General features: G+C 32.4%; 1 protein-coding gene across 1 annotated transcript in view; it reads left to right on the top strand.

Moving 5' to 3' along the window:
- Window positions 1-1,976: 1,976 nt before the first annotated feature.
- LOC106466272 overlaps window positions 1,977-19,458 on the top strand; it is a 47,526-nt gene continuing 30,044 nt past the window's right edge. The window contains exons 1-3 of the mRNA XM_022394250.1: window positions 1,977-2,931; window positions 5,166-5,199; window positions 10,848-10,939. Coding sequence (XP_022249958.1) covers window positions 2,477-2,931; window positions 5,166-5,199; window positions 10,848-10,939 — 581 coding nt within the window. The 5' untranslated portion in view covers window positions 1,977-2,476. The remainder of the gene's footprint in view (window positions 2,932-5,165; window positions 5,200-10,847; window positions 10,940-19,458) is intronic.

Here is a 19,458-nt window from a genome sequence, read left to right as displayed (position 1 = left end):
CAAAACTGGACGATTGATGATTGGAAAAAGGTGTTATGGACGGATGAGTCCAAGTCTGAAATATTTGGTTCAAAATGTAGGTTATACGTCCGGCAGAAGAAAGGTGAAAGACACTTACCTCAATGCATAGCACCTACCACGATGCATGGGGGGGGGGGACAGTGTGATGGTTTAGGGGTGTTTTTCTGCTGAGGCGACAGGACATATTTGCAAATTAGATGGAATAATGGACCAGCACAAGTACCATCAGATACTGATCTGTCATGTATACCCAGTGGCTTGCATATTATTATTAAAGGATTCTACAACCAAGAATATAATGACCCCAAACACTCATCGAACCTATGCACAAAATTATTTAGCTAAGAAAGAAGCTGCTGGAGTCAATGAAATGATGCAATGGCCCTCACAGAGCCACACAGATTGTATTAGAGACATTTGGAGTAGAATCCCAAAGGATATTTTGGTTAAATATGTTGCAACAATGCCTGAAATCTAATTTTTGACTTTGTCCTAACACTTTTGCATAGTACTGTGCAATTCATAATTATATGGTAGCCAAATTCTGCTGTTTCATGTGATAATCATTTGGGCAGTACTTTCTTTTTCATGTGAACATGCAAATACACAGTCGGCAATGTGCAAAACATTTATACATCTAATGCATTTAACTAATAGACATACATTACAATTAAATGTAACAAAATAGAAAAGCATGTACATATATATACTGTAATAAAACTAGGCTCACTCTGTTATAAGCACTCTTCACAGTTACATTAATATGTTTTGTTTTTTGTTCAAGCAACATAAAATATTTCAAGTCACTTGTACTGCATACTGATTATTTATCATAATGACACTGACAGCTCAAGGATTTTGGAGTGGTAGGGGCCACCTGCCAAAATTTAATCTTCATGTAATTCTGAGAATGAGTCCACTAACAGTATTAAGCCTATATTTGAATGTTTCCGGGATAAGCCATAACATCACTGATCAGACTAGACTTGTCTTAAACCATACAAATTAACCCAAATTTCTTCTCTCATCCATTAAGCAAAGTGGTATATTTAATAAACTTCTACCTTGACACTCAGTGATAGCATCGAAGTAAATGTACACATAACTCATATCTGTAGACAGTGTATGTTTTGGCGGCATCTCTGTAAAGCCTGACTGGCCAAGCAGGCGACATAAAATGTCGTGAATGATTACTTCAACTTATATGAGAAGTTAATATTGTCAGCATTTCCAATCAAAAGTTTTCAAACGGTCATGCTGACTTGTGTAGGTGAAATGGCTTCCAAGAAAGACTCGCAAACATACTTTGAAACTAGATGTAAACATCCACGCCAATTGGATGTTGCCAACATGTCCAAGACGGTGTCGTCCACTATAACTTAATATATTATTGGTGAAAAAAAAAAGGTTTTACTAACTTGTGAAATGTAACACCCTCCGCCTTCGACTTTTGATTATGGAATATGTAACGGTTAATGACATAGCACTGTGTTCCCTTTGTTCTTTCGGTTCGTAACTTAGTCGGACGACTGTCACTCTCAGCCATTTTACATTGTCTGCAGTTCGAACTTCAACACATAGCAATGGCGACCGCATGCCCACATTTTCCTCAATGTTAAAGAGTAGTAACTGGCCAATCTAGAGTTATTTGTATCTATGGTTATCACAATAAAAATTCAAAATGTGAATCTGTCAAAATATGTGAGTATAATAAAACATCACAATATTATTTCTAATATTCTTTTACAACTTCAATGATATAAGTAATAGGGGCAAAAATCAAATCAAACAAAAAAGAAAACAGTCGTTGATAAAATATTTTGTTTTAGATTTGATTATTTTCATTTTATAGGAAACAAGCAGATACATATTATATTGTTATTCAGTTCCATGTGACCACAATACGTCACTGGTTTTAGAAACGTGGGTGTCAAAACATGACAATAGGAGCCATTTAACTATAGGTTACGAATCATGGTCTTGAATAATTTATTATGTTTTGCTCTTCGAAAACAGGATAGTATATTTAAATACAATAAAAAAACAATGTTGTTTGATGTTTTTAAATAACAGCTCTAATATCATATGAAATAAGTGTCCCATTTGTAAAAGTCACTAATATTAATAAAACCCAACAACTTTAAAGAACGACGTAATCATAATGTTTAATGTATATGCTTTATATAAAATTATAGATCTATTTATATTTTTTATTCACTTATACTGTTTACGATGTACTTAATTGTAGTATTGCTCTCACAATATTTTCAATTTTTTAACATACTCATGATTAGAATATATCTCGCCGGATGTTTATCATTTTGGTAGACAGCTGATTATGTGAACAAGATGGTGATGGTAAGATTGGTAGAGTTGTTCGACACAAATTTCTTGTCTGTTGACTTGAAATTTTTCCTAAATTCTACGAAAGGAGAAGTTTGGCGAGAGTTTGGTTATGGATACAACCCAAACTGTTTTGCAAACCCAAGTATGTAAGATAATTAATAAGAAAGTCAATATATCGCCAGAGAATGACTTGAATGGGGATCAATGTTGTGCTACGAACAAACTCGAAATTGGCAATAGCGTCAATGGTATCGAAAGTGGCTGTAAGCCTAAATTTAGGCCTAATGTCAACTTCAGATGTACGGAAAACAGGAATCGTAGTAATACTATAGGATATGATCAAGGGGATCGTCGTTGCGTACAATCTGCAGGCGAACTCTCAAACGTTAGTCGGAATTGCATGAATTCTCCCAATGACATAAAAGAGCACGTGTCAAGAACATCATCAGTATCATCACTTGGGAAAAATAAAAAGGAAGCTGTTAGTGTTAATGATAATAACATGAATAAAGAGGTTGCCTCAAAGTCAGAAAACATTAAAGCTTGTTTACAAAATTCAGTGAGGTTTGTCCTCTGTTATTATCATTTGAGTATTTTGATCAGTATACCCTATAATGTCACAACTTGCAACTTTAAGTTTAAGATGGTAATAGAATTTGTTGAAGATGTTTACTGAGTGATTATTAATTAAGACTCCAGATTGTTATGGAAATTACGAGTTATATATATTTGAGTCATTAACTTATGTAATACTAATAGCAAGACCAAATGACATCATAATATATGAAGAATTCTATTTATATAAGATAGACAGGTCTAGTGAAAATTTTAAACTTGCAAGGAACACAAGAATTATGTATGTAAATAATATAATCAGGATTACAAAACCTTGTTCTCAAAGTATGAAAAATGTATGAGAATGTACTAAGTATTTATTTGTGCATTATTAAATGTAAATGTAATTAATCTACATGTGTATGGCACATTCTAATTTGTAAAGTACTTTTAAATGTAAGCTAAACTTCAGATCTCACATCAAAACTGTAACTGTAATGGAAAAGTGGATTACTTGCTTTCTATTTAATTTTAGTATTACTGTTAGTGTTATAATTTCTGTTATTTGAACTATAATGTACAGTACTTTTAGTAAAGTTGTGTGATTTACAATAAGATTTCATTACTGTCATGATATGATAGTTTTAAAAGGCATTTTTGTAGACAAGTAGGTTTACATTATTCAGTTAAACTTTACTGATGCAGACTTTGTCTCCATTCTAAAAGCTCTATTTCTAATTAAATGTTTACCATTATTTCTGCTTGAGTATCTGATGATTTGTCTTGCAGCATACACTGGCGGACCAGTGAAACATATGTTGGCGTATTCTGTGTATTTTGTTCTCTTGTCTAGAAAATAAAATATCATTTGATGTGATGGTCATTCAAACATCGTTGCTGAGGCGCATCTTGTTTATCCTTTGTATATTTTAATATTTTCTCTGACATGATTTGTTTCATTTCACTTTTGCCATCTGACCATGTTGTTCACATTGATATATCATTAACTCTGACTATTGCTATTTCTTCCAAAAGCTTAGTGACTAAGCAAAGAGTTAAGATGTTTTATCTTGTTATTCTGTCTTCCATTTCATCTCCATCACTGTACTATCCATGATATTTATTAAGTCAAACATTTTTTAAAGGCTCTTGCAGTGGCCTTATTATCTCTTAACTGTCTTTCATGGTAATTGAAGGATCTTTGTGGGGGTTTATATTGAATTGATTTATGTTTGTTTTTCCTTTTGCACCTCATCTTTCTTTATGTTCTTGTATGAGTTAAAAGGATATTGGCTGGAGGTGTAATCTTTTACATGAATTTTAATCCTGTAAATAAGAGAGAATATAACACAATAACAATGGGAAAGCTTATTGCAAAACAACTTAAGAAACTTTTAGAATTAAAATTATTGCCTCAGTGAGATTAATCCAAAAACCTTGCAGAAGCCAAGAAAAAGTTATTGGGACTTTTAATTGTTATTTACAAAAATTATTTTGGCTCTAGAAAAATTCCTGATGATTGGAAGATTAACCTTTTTCAAAAAGGACGAGATTGATGAAGGATACAAAGACACTATAGGGACACTTTAGATTGTAGATTTTTGAAGTAGTTTGATTTGCATTGTTTATCAGCAAGATGTTTGAATGTTTTGTCAGAAGACATTTATAAAATAATTCAGCATGATTTTAAAAAGATTTGTTAGCTCATCAACTTGTTTGATTATCATTTATAGTGCTTCCACTTGTTTGTGATGTTATTGCACTAGTTACGTTATTTACCTTGACATAGCTTTACTGTATCAGCAATTTGAATATCTGTGGATTTGATGTAAAACAAAGAAATAGATCAAAAGTAGGCGTATTGTAGAAAGCAAAGAGTGTAGTTAAATTAACATATTTTGATTGAGAGAATGTGAGTAATGGCTACTTCAAACAAGAGTTTATTTTTGAACTTTTTTTTTTTACATTATTTATTGTCTGTGATTTGGATGCCTCTCTAGCCAGTAATTTTCTCAAAATTTGCTTATGATACTAAGAAGTTGGTCAGAGTTATTCTATTGAGAATGTTTCTCTTATTTAAAAAACTTCAAACTTTTAGTGCTAGTAGACATCAACTGCATCTACATTAGGCACAGAAATAAACTTATATTTGAATCAAAACCAAGAACAACTTTCTGTAAAGTGCTAATGTTGTTTTTAGGGTTTTTTCATATAATAATTTATTGTTTTATCTATTTTTTCAGTGAAGATATAAAGAAGAAAATAGAAAGAATTTTGGTAAGTTGTTTTAGGAAATTCAAATGTAAAGGAATTTGTAGTTTACAAGAAGTTAGATATTAAGTGATTTGTAGTTTAATTTGGGATGAATTTTTTACTTTAGAATGAATTAAAATTTGAAGTGATTCATAGTTTTCTTAAATGTTAGTGAAGAAGGAAATATAACTGTTAGATCTTCATTTATTTTTTATTTTGTCTTATTAGCTTTACGCTTTAGTAAAGGATAGAATTTATTTATTTTTTAGAACTAGCTAACAACCTGTTATCATTCTTAGTAACAAATTAATAAATTATTCAATGGTGTTAAATGCCTAAACTGGTAAAGCAGTAAAGCTTTTAAAACTAACAAAAGTGATTAAAATCTTGTTTTACTCAAACTTTTTGAGTAAAATTTTTCCATTACAGCTTTTAAAATAGAAGAGTTTAAAATTATCATGCCAAGCCTGAATTTTGTCCATCAGAAATCACCATATAGGAGGCTTTTTTTTCAGTATTGGAATACATCAGCTAGAATGGACTATTATCAGTAACTTCTGATCAAAGCAGGCTACTTAGATCTACATAAGTCAGAAGTAAAACTTAACCTAGTAATTAATATTGCTAATCTTATATACTGGTCTAACTAGAAGTATGTAATGCTATAAATCAAAAACTTGTAATCATTAGAATGCACTGATTCATGGCAACCAAAATAATCTGAAATACTACTTGTAAGCAATACAAAAATGTAGTATTCATGTTTAGTTCTAGAGAGTCTAGGTGAGCACATAAAGGCCACTTTGAATAGTTCAAGTTAGATAACATAATTGGTTAAACTCGGTTGTTGTGAGATTCAAACTCATCCAGCAGGATTCTATTTTAAAATAATTCATCTTTTTAGTATGCTCCTTTCCACTTCACTATATTATAAGTTCAAGCAGGAAGTTTTCACCCCAAGTGTCAGTATCACAGAGTCCCCCCCCCCCACCTTACTTTTTGCAATGTAATTAGTGGATCTTTTATTCTTGTTTTCTAATTGGAGTCTTTCTACCAATGCTATTTGAGGCCATTTGTATTGCCTTGGTAACTATTTTTTTTTGTACTTTTTCCAAGACTTTTGCCTTCAAATGCACTTGTCCTCTCTAATTTCATTTTCTCGTTACTTGTACACTGACATTTATGTTTTCCCTACCAAACTGAGGCATTCAATTTGTCTTTCAAGTTCTTACTTACTTCCTTCTCATTTGTTTTATGGTGAATTTTGTAGTTTTATGTTCTGCCTGTCCACTTTGGTGATCTTAACAGCTACCTTTGAGAATTTAATGATGCATAATTCTTCAGTACTCAGAAGAAGCAAAATTACCATCTTTGTTAAGACAGCCTTGTGGAACTCAAGCCATTATTTCACTTAACAGGTGACAATATGTGGAGTACCTTGGCCGGGAGTATATACATATAGCATCCACAAAGTGCATCTTACCTGTTCTTATGAAATCTCATCCAATGCCATTTTGATGAAGATAGTGTTTATCTCAGGATATCAATTAGTACATTGTTGTGGCCTTGTAATGGTTAATGCTTCCTTCCAATTGTTAGAGAGACATACTGTCTCCTCCTTTCTTCTAGACTTTCCCTCAGTTATTTATTATGATAAAAAACTATTAACAAATGCACATAGGTGTAAAATAATACAAAGTTAGTGTTTAAAATTTTTTTACCTCAAATATTTATTGACTAACACATTAATATTTATTCAAATGATTTGTTTTCCTTAAAAATTACTTCATAACAGTTTTCTTTCCATGCACTTAAAATGTTTTTTTCCCCATTAAACAAAGATTTAAACTAATTGCCTAAAAGAGCTCAATATGACTAACTTCACAAAAGTTGCCTACAAAGTATCATTTTGCTACCAAAGGCATCTAACAATAGTAATGTAGACCAGAATACATATACACATAGGGTTGAGTACATTATTCTAAAATTATTTGGAATATGCAAATCAGCAAGTCATGTGACAACCACGGCTGATATAAAGTTGCTGTAAAGCTGCATGTATCAGAACTAGAGCTGGGCAATTTAATCAATTAATTTATATAATCAATTATCCATGAGCAGCAATTACATCAATTAGTGTCATGTAGACTAGTTAATAAATCATAATTAAAGTTTCCATTTATTCCAACTATCCAAGTATTCAAAGTATTGCTACCAAATTTGTTTGCCTTTTCTTCATTATAGCAAAGCTAATACGGTTATCTACCATTGTCACAAATGTTGAACTGATGAGTAGAGGGAAGACAATTGGCTGGGATAATCCAACACCAATGTTTTTTTTGTGTGTTTTTTGTTGTTGTTGTAGCTGAACTACTGAATAGGTGAAAGCAACTGGCTTTGACATTGTTTGGCATTTCATGGGTAGTGTGATAGCGAAAAAAAAATTATTGCTTTTAAAATGTATGTGATAGCTCTGTCCAATGCAAATTATTCAGTTCTCTCAGATCATAAAGATGTGTCTAGATTGGAGATTTGGAATTTCTTGTTTGGGAATATCCCTTGTATTTAATGACAGTAGAAAACAAAGCAATATGCTTGAAATTGGGGCACCAGGACCATCAAGAAAGAGACTTGCAACTAGCCATACCTCAGCCATGATAACCAAAGTGTGGCACATTGATAGGTGAAAATCCATGATTACATAGGTCAGTGGTAAAAGCTGTCCACATGACCCAAGCAACAGTACTAACATAGTCAAGAAGAATCTAAGTCTGGAGAAGTGACACAAGTCATGTTTACATAAGGTGCTTCCACAACATATCTGTTCAATTGTCACACACCTCAAACAGTTGGAGAATGAAATGGGTATTCATGCTATACCATTTGAAGATATGCCAGTCAATTCACTGGTTGGAGCACCAATGGATTTCTATATGATCAGACTGTTGAAATAGGGTTGCTCTCTAGGGAGGAGTGATGTGCTTTGGATGTGACAGCTTACAACCTAATCTTTTGCAATGGAAGCCACATTGCAGGGTTAATGTTAAGATGAAAAATCATCATATAGAGTATGAACAGATGTGTCAACATGGACTGTATCAACATGTTGAGACTTCAAAGTCACTATAATATATTATACTCAACTTCCATTGATACTGACAGTCTGAGTAAATATTATTAGTGACTTAAGTTTACTTTTTTATTACAACATAATTTCTTAATTACTGATGAAGACTGGTGCTCTTCCATGAGACTGTTTTGTTTAATACTATATTTCCTTTTAAAATTTCAGTTTTGTTAGGCTGTAATAAGCTATCAGCTATAAAGATTTTATTTTTCCTTCCATGATAAACTATAGTATGTATTATAATTTTTTTACAAAATAATGATCTCTACAAGCCATGGACTCTCCTTTTAGGAAATATAACACCAGTGTTTTACATATTTCTTTATAAAACCACAATTTGGATTAAGGTCCTTGTTCTGAAAAAGTTAAATGGTGTAAATGAATAATATTTCTTTCCATTTCTGCATGTGCATGTACAATATGGTGTTCTTTTCAGTCTAGATTACCAGAAATTGCAGATAACAGGTTAGATTTAGGCATGAAATAGGTGTTTTTTTTTTGCAAACATATATACTACCTTTTGAGTTATTGTAGTGTTTTATAATGGATCATACCAAAAGTGTATTTAATTATTCAATACAATAAACTTTTTATGTTTATCAACTTATTTACAATTAACAATTTAAATTTCTCATGGCCCTGCATGAATGTAGTAAATTACCCTGACCTTATATCTAATAATTACTTACATAGACAAAATTATTCAATTAAACACATTAGAAATTAGTTATAAATAAAGTGAAATTGAAGTACTTCTTAAGGCTTTCCAGACTTTTCAGAATTGGATAAAAACATTTCAAAGGGCCAAACACAAGGCTGAGAAATGTATTGCTCATTTGAGGAATATTATGAAATGGTTCCTTGCAATTTTATTCATTTTTGGGAGTCACTTATCTTTATACAGATAAGCAGCAAGTAGTGAAAAATGGGAAGGCACTGAGAAGTTCTTAAGTATTCATTCAATACTCATGACTTTAATAAAACTAACCTTTGTAATAAAATTGTAACAAAATGGACTAAACCATAACAAAATATCTGAGTGACACTATCACTGTGTAGTTTTGGGACTGGTTTTGTGATCACAAGCCAATAAGAACATTAAACAACACTTACAGTAGAACCTCTGAATAAAATCAGAAATGTTTAGAAATGCTATAAGCTTTTTCACATTATACACCCTAAATTTTCAACATTGTTTTAAAAGAAATCAAATTAGAAACATTTCTGAGACTATTAAACTAAATACCAGTTCTTAAATGTTTACATTTTAAATTACACAGTGGTTTCCAAACTGGAGGTACACAAGATGGCCTCAACACATGTAGAAATATTTTGTTTAAAACTTTCCTGACTCCAGAGAAAGCAATGTTTTTTGGCAAGAACTCTATTTATTGCAATAAAATGTTACTACATAAAATTGTTTGTGCTTGAGATTTTGGTTAAAAAAGAACATGTTATAATAAAAGTGAGGTACCAGAGAGTAGCTATTTTTAGAATTTCTATTAAATCATTAGGGTGGTAAAGGTATTGAGAGCCTCAAGCTAAAACGTTTGGAAACCCCTATATTACATCAATGCATAATTGTAATGAGCAAGATTTTTTGTTCTATTTCTTCTCAGTAACTCAGTCCTCTCCAGCTTTACAAAGTCAACAGCAAACATAATCACAATAGTTCTTTACAAAAGTAGGGTAAGAAACTGCCAAGGAACACACACATGTACTATACACCATACTCTCTATGGTAATTGGTGAACAACTTTTGGCTCCATGCAGCTTCCTAGTCATCAACCTGAGAACCCCCACACCATAAAAAATGTTACATATCTAATTTATCTGTATCCAAATGTACAATTTTTAGCTCATGTCTTGTAAAGAGAGTTTTGAGGGTGTTTGAGGCCATACATCTGGTCCATAGATTAGTTTATATTACTCATCATTGATCTATGTAGGTAAAATGCACATTAGCTTACAGTGAACACCATAAAGCTAATCTCCATCACTAATGCTTAAAGCCTTCAATAACCAACCAAATGTTACTCAAAAACATAAACTTTATATCAGTGTAAACATAGCTTAAAAAGATGTAAAATTAATGTGCTTTATCTTGTCCCTTGGCATTTCAAATGCAATACAGATATTTTCTATTATGTCATTACTTTTGCATCACCAAAAATGAAAATATACATAACATGTAGTTTTTCAAATAACAGTAATAGTTTTTACTTTTTTTATAAATTTTAAATCCCTCATAGCCAAAAATAATTATAAATGGTGACTGGAAGATGAATGTACTATGTACACGATGCAATGATTGCATTTTCTATGACTTGATGACTTTTCATAAATTTCCTTTTTCTCCTAGTTACTATTTAAGATCATATGTAATGAAAGAAGTAAATAACCTATTCAAAGTATAACTGGTTAGGTAAGAATTGAAAAAGTCTTCCACCCCATAAATATTTCTAAAGTATATGTTGAACTGTATGTTTAGACGTTTTCACAAAATTAAACTTTGTTTAAAGCTTCCTTTTCATTTTCTGATTAGGAAGATGTTGGACAACTTTCAGATGTTGAGAAACTGTTGTTGTACCTGCAGTTACCAAGTGGTGTCCAACCAGATATTGATCCACTCAAACAGTTTGTATTGTTTTTGCTTAATAATTTCTAGCATTTACTTAGATAAGTACTATAATGTTTCATAACATTCAGAGGCCCAGCATGGCCAGGTGGTTAAGGCGCTCAACTCGCAATCTGAGGGTCGCGGGTTTGAATCCCCATCCCACCAAACATGCTCGCCCTTTCAGCCATGGGGGCATTATAATGTGACGGTCAATCCCACTATTCGTTAGAAAAAGAGTAGCCCAAGAGTTGGCGGTGGGTGGTGATGACTAGCTGCCTTCCCTCTAGTCTTATACTGCTAAATTAGGGACGGCTAGCGCAGGTAGCCCTCGTGTAGCTTTGCGCGAAATTCAAAAACAAAACAAAAACAAACATAACATTCAGAATATGTAAGAATTACGGTATTTGTAGCTTGACAATAATATATTAGTATTTATCAAAAACAGTTTCAGACAAAAATTTTCCATTATTATAGATAAAATAACATAATCAACAAATAATAATAATAATGAAAAATGCACACAATATAAATATACATTATTTCAAATAAAAACTTAGTTTAAAAGAAATTTTTTCACATTTTCTATAAATAGCAAGAATAGTTAGATATTGAAATATGATTCTAACCCTTAATACCAGCCCCAATGAGCAGGATAATCAGGTCAAGCATTTTCACTATTTGGTTGTTTGCTATTGGAAGTTTAGAGGAGCTGTTACCTCTTCGAAAAAAAATACAAGTTAAGACTCAAACAGTTGGCTAACTTCTGTTTTAAAAATAAAATATCTTAGACTTTTACAGTAGATAAAATATGACTACATTTTAATTTTAAATGTTATTTTTAGCTCACAAGTTCAAGACCCCCAAGCATTTACTTGCCTCATTTGTACTTAAAACTGCTACTTTTACTTCTGAGTGTACATTGAAGTCCATCCTATCACTACTTTAAACCACATCATCCCTTTCACGTGTGTAAAGTATTGGTCTCATAATTTACAAGTAAGGTTATATAGTGTGGGGAGTAAGTAGGGGTTCCCACTTGAACAGCTCTTGTTGATGTTTGTTAATTTTCAAAATTTCCTTCACATCATAAAACTAGAGGAACCATAAGGTTTAAAAAAAAATGATGCATCTTAGACAAAATATGTGACACATTACATTCTGTTGTTACCTGAAATAGAATGCTGCATTTTACTACTCAATCATGAACAGTTCTGTAAAATACGTAACATGTGCTAAGAGCAATATGAAGGAACCATTCATTCCTTAACATCTTGTTTTAATATGTTTATTACTTTATTCTTATATAATATACTATATTCTTATATAGTATACAGACATTCAAAGTTTTTGTTGATGAAAATTTATTTTTGTTTCTTCAGTAGGTTAATTATGGCCTACATATCATTTCTGCCCTGTGTGTTAATGTCTTCCATACTTAGTTCTTTTCATATACCAGAAAGGGATATATTTATGTGTGTTCAAATATAATAGAGTAGACTTTTGTAGCTATTTTTACCCATCATTCTTTGACCGTAGGGTATGTAGGTATGAGAATATTGATAGTTGAGTGGAAATCTTATCACATCAACATTATTTTCTCCAGTTTGTTTTAAGAGAAAATACTTTCTGTCATTTCAAACATGTATGAAGTTTTCATTCTGTGTTGTTGTTTTTTCTGACCTTATTTTAAAGTACAGACTCATTTTAGATATTAAAAATATATTTGAAATTATTATAATCAATACTTGAAACTATCAGTATGTAATGAAATTCCATGATTACAAAATTGAAAAAAACAAAGACTGTTGTTTCACAAATATTTCCTTTATTATGACCATGGTTTTGCCAGTAAAGGTATCATCAGGTATAAACTGAACTATCTTTTAAACAGGTGTATGTATATGTATATGTATACATATTTAACCAAAAGGCTGGAAATAACATTGACATTCACCTACAAGCAAGGAGGAGCTCAAGTAAGGCATCAACAGGTATAGACTGAACTATCTTGTAAACAGGTGTGTGTATATGTATATGTGTATATATATACATGTTTAACCAAAAGTCTGGAAATAACATTGACATTCACCTACAAGCAAGGAAGAGCTCAAGTTGATCTGGTCGTTTAGAGTTTTATCTGGATTTGTTTTTATACATGTATTTATTTCTAAGATTTCCAAGCGATTAGGGTTGTTGTTTTTTAATTTTTTTTTTACATACATAAAATTTTGCAGTTTTTCTTCCAGATGAAATTTAAGTTTAGTTTCATAAAGTGTGATGCAAAAGATGAGTTAGTTTTTCTCAGTATCCAGCTTCTAGAATATTCTTTAATCTTTGTTTTTATGGGATAGCCTGTCTGACCTATGTATGAATTTCAATCTCACATTCTCATTTCTAATGCCCATTTTCAGATTCTCTGGATTTTGTAGCTATTGAAATCCTGCCCATATTGTAGGCTATTCCAAAGTGAATTTTCTTTGGTACAGTATCCTGAAATTTTATTGGTCTGGAAGTGAACATCCATTTTCTCTTTGAAAAATGGCTTTTAACCAAAGTAAAACTGACATTATTTTAAAACACGGTAGAATCACTTTTACACAATCCTGCATGCTTACATGTGCTTTGTTGAACTCCCAATCTTGTACTGTGTAAAGAACCAGAAAGAAGAGAAATAAAGAAAACCAGTTTAGATATGCAGTAAGATGGGTAATTTTTAAGACACAATAATTGTAAGTGTGTAGTTTTATGTATAATCACCTGTATGTGAAAGTTGAATTCAACCTTTTTCCTCCCATTTATGATTTTCATTCTTTACCCTTTATACATGGAGGCCTATTTTAATGAGCTCCAAGTTCAGGAATTATATCCTGTTTTTGCTTCTTTTGTTTATTAGAAATTTCTAAGAGTTACTGATTTTCTTGTAACTCTTCCTTAATGCTTTAGTTGTGATTAGTGAATTGTAGCGGTGTGATCTGGAGAAATCATATGATTGAACTCTTTTAATATATAGAATTTTTTTCTCATAACACCAGGATATCTTTGTTTCAATTCTTCCTTCTCCATGTTTAAATAGCTCTAATTGCATCAGATTTCCACCTACCTGAATCCTTTGCAAGCCAAAATTTTCCTCTTGTAATTTTCTGATTGAAACTGTCTTTCTTCTAACTTTCCTTCTATTTATACCTCTGTACTCTGCAATTAGCTACATGGAGTCCATTTGGTTCTTCATTGTAAAACATATGGTGGAAGAAAAAGTTTAAAAAATACTGCTTTGAAGATTAAGCAGTTATTGAAATTTAACTCCATAAAACATATTATGAAGCCAGAAACATTAAACTTAATTCTTCTAGTCTTGCTGTCCATATTTTTATTTAGTGGCTTTCTCCACATTGATATAACCATGTAGGTACCCACTGTATATTGTATATTTTTTTAGGTCAAGATGTAAAATAGTTAAAAACTATTAACAAATGTACATAGGTATAAAATAATACAAAATTGGTGTTTAAAATTCTTTTATCTCCAACATTTGTTGACTAACTCAATAACATTCATTCAAATGATTTGTTTTCCTCAAAAATTACTTTACAACAGTTTTCTTTTTTCCCATTTGGGAGTCAAAACAATACATCTTGTACTTGTGTAATTTTAAAGGGACTCGTTATTCCCCCAAATTTTAACATGCTAAATTACATTGAGCCAATGTTGGGTTTGAAAAAGTACTTTAAAAGTATTGTGATTTCAAGCCCCTAAATACTCACAGATCTTGGAAAGGATCAGAAGGTTTTTGACCATTCTAACATATCTAGCTTAATTTTTTTTTCCCTGTGGGGGGGGGGGGGATATCAAAGTCCCTCTAAAAGTGAATTGGTGAATAATGTTCTTTTGAGCATTATTGAATTAAATAAATTATTATTTAGTGCAGTAGTACCATTAGTATAATAAAGTAAGGTTAAAGAGAATAACTATTATTGTAGGATATATTTAGTTAACTTCTAGCATACAAGAAAACAATACATCCCATAGAAAGGTAGTGTGTGTGCAAATGTGTTTTCTTATTATACACATTACATTTGCTCTGTGTATATAAGATTAAGTTGTTGTTGTTGTTGTTTTTTTTTGGGGGGGGGGGGCAAGAAAAAATTTGGGTTGGCAAATGTCCTCCTCCTTGCCCCCTGTAGTGCCGCCACTGTTAGCAACACATGTTTAAGTAGTATTTATGATGACATTTCATTTAGCATACATTTCAATGCAAGTTTTTTAAAAGTTAAGATTCTTCCTCTGTAATATCTACAAACGGGCAAATCACATTTCTCAGTATCTCCATTCAGGTAGATTGTTATTCCATTGTTTCTTACTTTTAGCATAATTTTACATATCTGTTAGTCTTATACTTTGTTCTGGGCCTATACTAATTTTCTTTGTGTCACATGCATCCAAAACTTGCAATTTAAATGAAGAATTTTCTTCATGAGGCTTTGACTTGTATGAGGTGATATATGTAAAATTTATCTGATTTTAAGTTCTTATTGGAAGATAGAACACAAGAGATAATGGACACTACAAATATAATACTACAGATCACAGTTTTGATGTTTGTTTCATAATCTTGCATTTCTAAAATGGATTCAAATTCAACATCTGATGTAAAAAAACATGTTTGTTATAGACCAGATCTTCACGATAATCAAACATTACCTTCCAAGAAAACAAAAAATAAAGATATGGTTATAAATTTTTGGTAAAAAGCTTTTTATTTACAAGGTTAAAATTTCAGATTAAAGTAATTATAAAATTTTATCATTTCATGCTAATTTTAGCAATTAAATTCTTGGCGCTTATACTCGCTTATTAAATAAAGTTGGTAGACAGTAAAAAAAATATATATACATAAAGGCAATGCACCACACATGCGTATCATCATAAGGTCTTTCAAAATTTTGGTTCACAATTTTACAAGTATTTACCATCGTCAGTGACATGAGGCATATTGTCAATGATTATTGTGGAGCTAACTATATGAGATTTCAAAGCAAGTTACTTGAAACAATCTGTTATTACTTACTGAATGATACAATGTACATATTTCAAGATAAAGTTTGATAGCAAATTTGAATTGCAATGATCATATAACTTTTGAGTAATAAAAAGTAAAAGCTTAATTCAGTCATTATTTTAGAAGAACCCATGGTAATATTAACACCAATAACTTAATGCTTTAACAAAGTATACAAACAATCATTGTTCATGTAGCTTAAAATTTCAGTATGTAATTTCTCTAGATTCTAGCAAATTTCATTCAAATGATGTAAATTTACTGCTGAAATACTATAAGCTTTTAGTTGTTTAGCCATTCTTGTTCTATCAACAACCACATAACTTTCAACTCTAAATGTTGTTCATATAATACATTACATGCATCATCTAACCCAAAGTTCTTCACTCTCCCACCTTCCACATGACTTATTATTGTGCAACTACCAGGGAAACTATATAAGTTTGCTTCCTGTCACAAACAAGATTTGTCATGTTGATAGATGTTCTGTAAACTTCTGCTTGGCACCATTTCTTTCTTTTGAACCAATATTTCAAGGAGGGAGGGTGTAGCTTTAGTTTGCTCAAAATTTCATATTTTTTTAGACCCAAATACATCTTAGTTACTAAGCTTGATATATTATAGTGGAATTTCATGGTATTAATGTAGTAATTTATGATTTTTTAGTTATTAAAATGTATATATATATATCTATATATATAAAACCTAAAAAAATATTTTGTTTCATATCATCCACATGGAAATTTTTTAAAGGCTTAGCAACCTACGTCAAGCAGCAACCAAGTTCAAAGGTTATAACTGGAAGAGATAATTCTTTGCTTTACTTCTTTAGTTACTGTTCTATGTTTTAAGAAAAATAAGTTTATGAACTTATTTCAAAATAGCAATAATCTATATCAATATATAATGTATAGTAATTGAAATGTGACTGTATTTTACAAAATTCTAGTCTACTGAAACAAAGCCAAGACAAGTTACTTTGTACAGACCAAAGGTCAGTTTTATGTATCATTGTAACTTCTGTATTGTTTAGCCAGGCAAGGCTGAAAGGTCAATATAATAAAAATAATAAATATTTACAAATGTATAATGTTATGAGATTTAAGCTATTTTGTCTAAACATTTATGTTTTTGTGTTATAATTTGTGTTCATTCTAGAATGAAAGAGGCATAATTTATATTTATTTCCTAATTTTTTATGGTGGTTGCAAGATCGGTCAAATCACAAGTGACTCATTTCCTCAGTCTGAGTTGGCAATGTTCACAAGTTCAATATAGCCTGCTCTTATCTGCACATTGCTATAATGGTGTCATGTCACTATCAACGTTTTTTGTGCGCAAGGGTCGAGTACTGCATTTCAGGGTTTTTACCTTCGAACTAGCAACGACACCATATGGGTTCTGCCGAATCGTACAACATTTTTCTTTTCACCTCCATCAGCCCTGTGCACACACCATTCAATGTATGGTTGTACTGCTGACACCATTACACCCATATTCTACTTTCAGAAACAACCAAGGTAGGCTTCATTCTCAGAGCTGAAACATTATTCTTGCTCCAACTAATATGGCATCAGTTTGGGTATTTTTTTATCATTTATCTCAGTCAGGCTCAGTTGACTCCCATCCAGCTCCACACTATGGAACAGGAAGCCCAACTGTTACCCACCTCTCCTTTTCCCACGGCACAGATGGTTATATCTCTTTTGGGAATGTGAGCATCATTCAAATCCCTCATGCCTTTGAGATGAGCAAACAAGAGATCCTTTCAATGGTCTTTATGAGACCTAGGGATCATAAACATTGATTTACTGGTTTCACCAGTTTCCTTATTCAGGATCATTCTTCAATCTTGAGGGTTTGTTAAGTCGGGAAAATACTAAAATTTGGGGTCCTCTGCTACCACCTTGTCCAGAGATTCATCTCTTCACAAATGCCTTGCTTTGGGGATTGGGTGTGTATCCCAACAGTCAGACATTCCAGGGTCTATGCATGGACAACAAGGCTTACCAATACAATGTTTTAGTCCTTGCTCTTCTGGGGTTATTAAAGGGAAAATTGTCATGCTTCACTCCAACAATTCCATGGTGGTGTCTTGCAATTCCTGTTGAGGGTCACTTGGTCTAGGGCTCCTTGTTTTTAAACCATGGATTTCCTTTCTCGGGATCACTCCTCTCATATCACCCCTACTAGCTTGCCATATTCCACAGATGATAACTTTGGTAGCAGATTAATTGTCTCGACCCAGACAGATTCTCCCAACAGAATAGATCCTGAATCGCAAGGTTTTCTGTTGGATTGCCTCTCATTTTGAAACACTGATAATTGGTGCATTAGCCACTCATTTGAACACCCAACTACTGGTAATTTGGTCTCCTTTACTTCATATTTGGGCTTTGGCAATGGATGCATTCTGTCAGGATGGGACAGGATTACAACTCTAGGTCTTCCCTTCAATTCATATGTTACCCAAGGTACTAACTATGATTTGTTCCAACCCATTTTCGGGTCCTGTTGATAGCATTGGATTAGCAGTTACACCCTAGTTTCTGCTTCTGCAGTACCTTCAGGAGTGCCCACATCTTTCACTTCCTCTTTGTCCATCTCTGTGGAGGCAGCCATGATCTGACATGGTACACCTGGCATGGAGGTTATGCAGTTTTTCCTACAATGTCAGGGTTTAATTTCTATGGTTGCCATGTATTGTCTTTGTCCCTTGATGGACATTTATCAATAGAAATGGCACACATACCGACAATGGTGTATTGAGAGGAGGTTGAACCTACTTTGATTACAAGTGCCAACCATAATTTGTTTTTTTGACCTGGCTCTTTGGCAAGGGTTTTGCATCTTCCACAATCACCCTGTATAAGGTGGCCTTATCGACTACTGTTCAATACTCAAGATAAAATTTCTTTGAGTCCCCAGTACTCTCCAACTTCCCCAAATTGCTTTGGGTCCTTTGTCCCAAAAGACCATTCAAGTTACCAAACTGGAAGGCTACATCACATGCCATTTCTCAACACCCGTTTGTGACTAGCCTCATATGCCATGTATCAACTTTACCTGAAGGTTTATTTTTCGTTGCTGCTGACCTATAGACATCACCAGTTGAAGTGGTTTGTGCTGATTGTCCACAGGATGCTTTATCATTCTACCTACATCCTCAGACTGGCTCTTCTTCCCTAAGGCACTGTCAGCTATGAAAGGGGATAAATCCTTTTCACTGATTCATGTGATCACTATTTATCACTTCTATGAATGATAAGTTTTTGATTATTTGTTATGGCTAATGAGGATCTTGAAGATTTTGTTGCCCATACCAATGCCTTTAGAGATGCTAGACAACAACTTTTTATTCCTTTAGGTCATTCAGTTTCCCAGGATTTACCATCAGTTACATTGATGAGGTGGGTACGAAATTAATCCATATCACTTATTCTGGGCTCTCTTTGAAGGGTGCAGGTGTGAAGGGGCACA

This window comes from Limulus polyphemus, unplaced genomic scaffold, assembly GCF_000517525.1.
Source record: "Limulus polyphemus unplaced genomic scaffold, Limulus_polyphemus-2.1.2 Scaffold2210, whole genome shotgun sequence".
NCBI classification, from domain to species: domain Eukaryota; kingdom Metazoa; phylum Arthropoda; class Merostomata; order Xiphosura; family Limulidae; genus Limulus; species Limulus polyphemus.
Note: the sequence above shows the minus strand (reverse complement) of the source record. Positions and strands in the feature narration are given on the sequence as shown.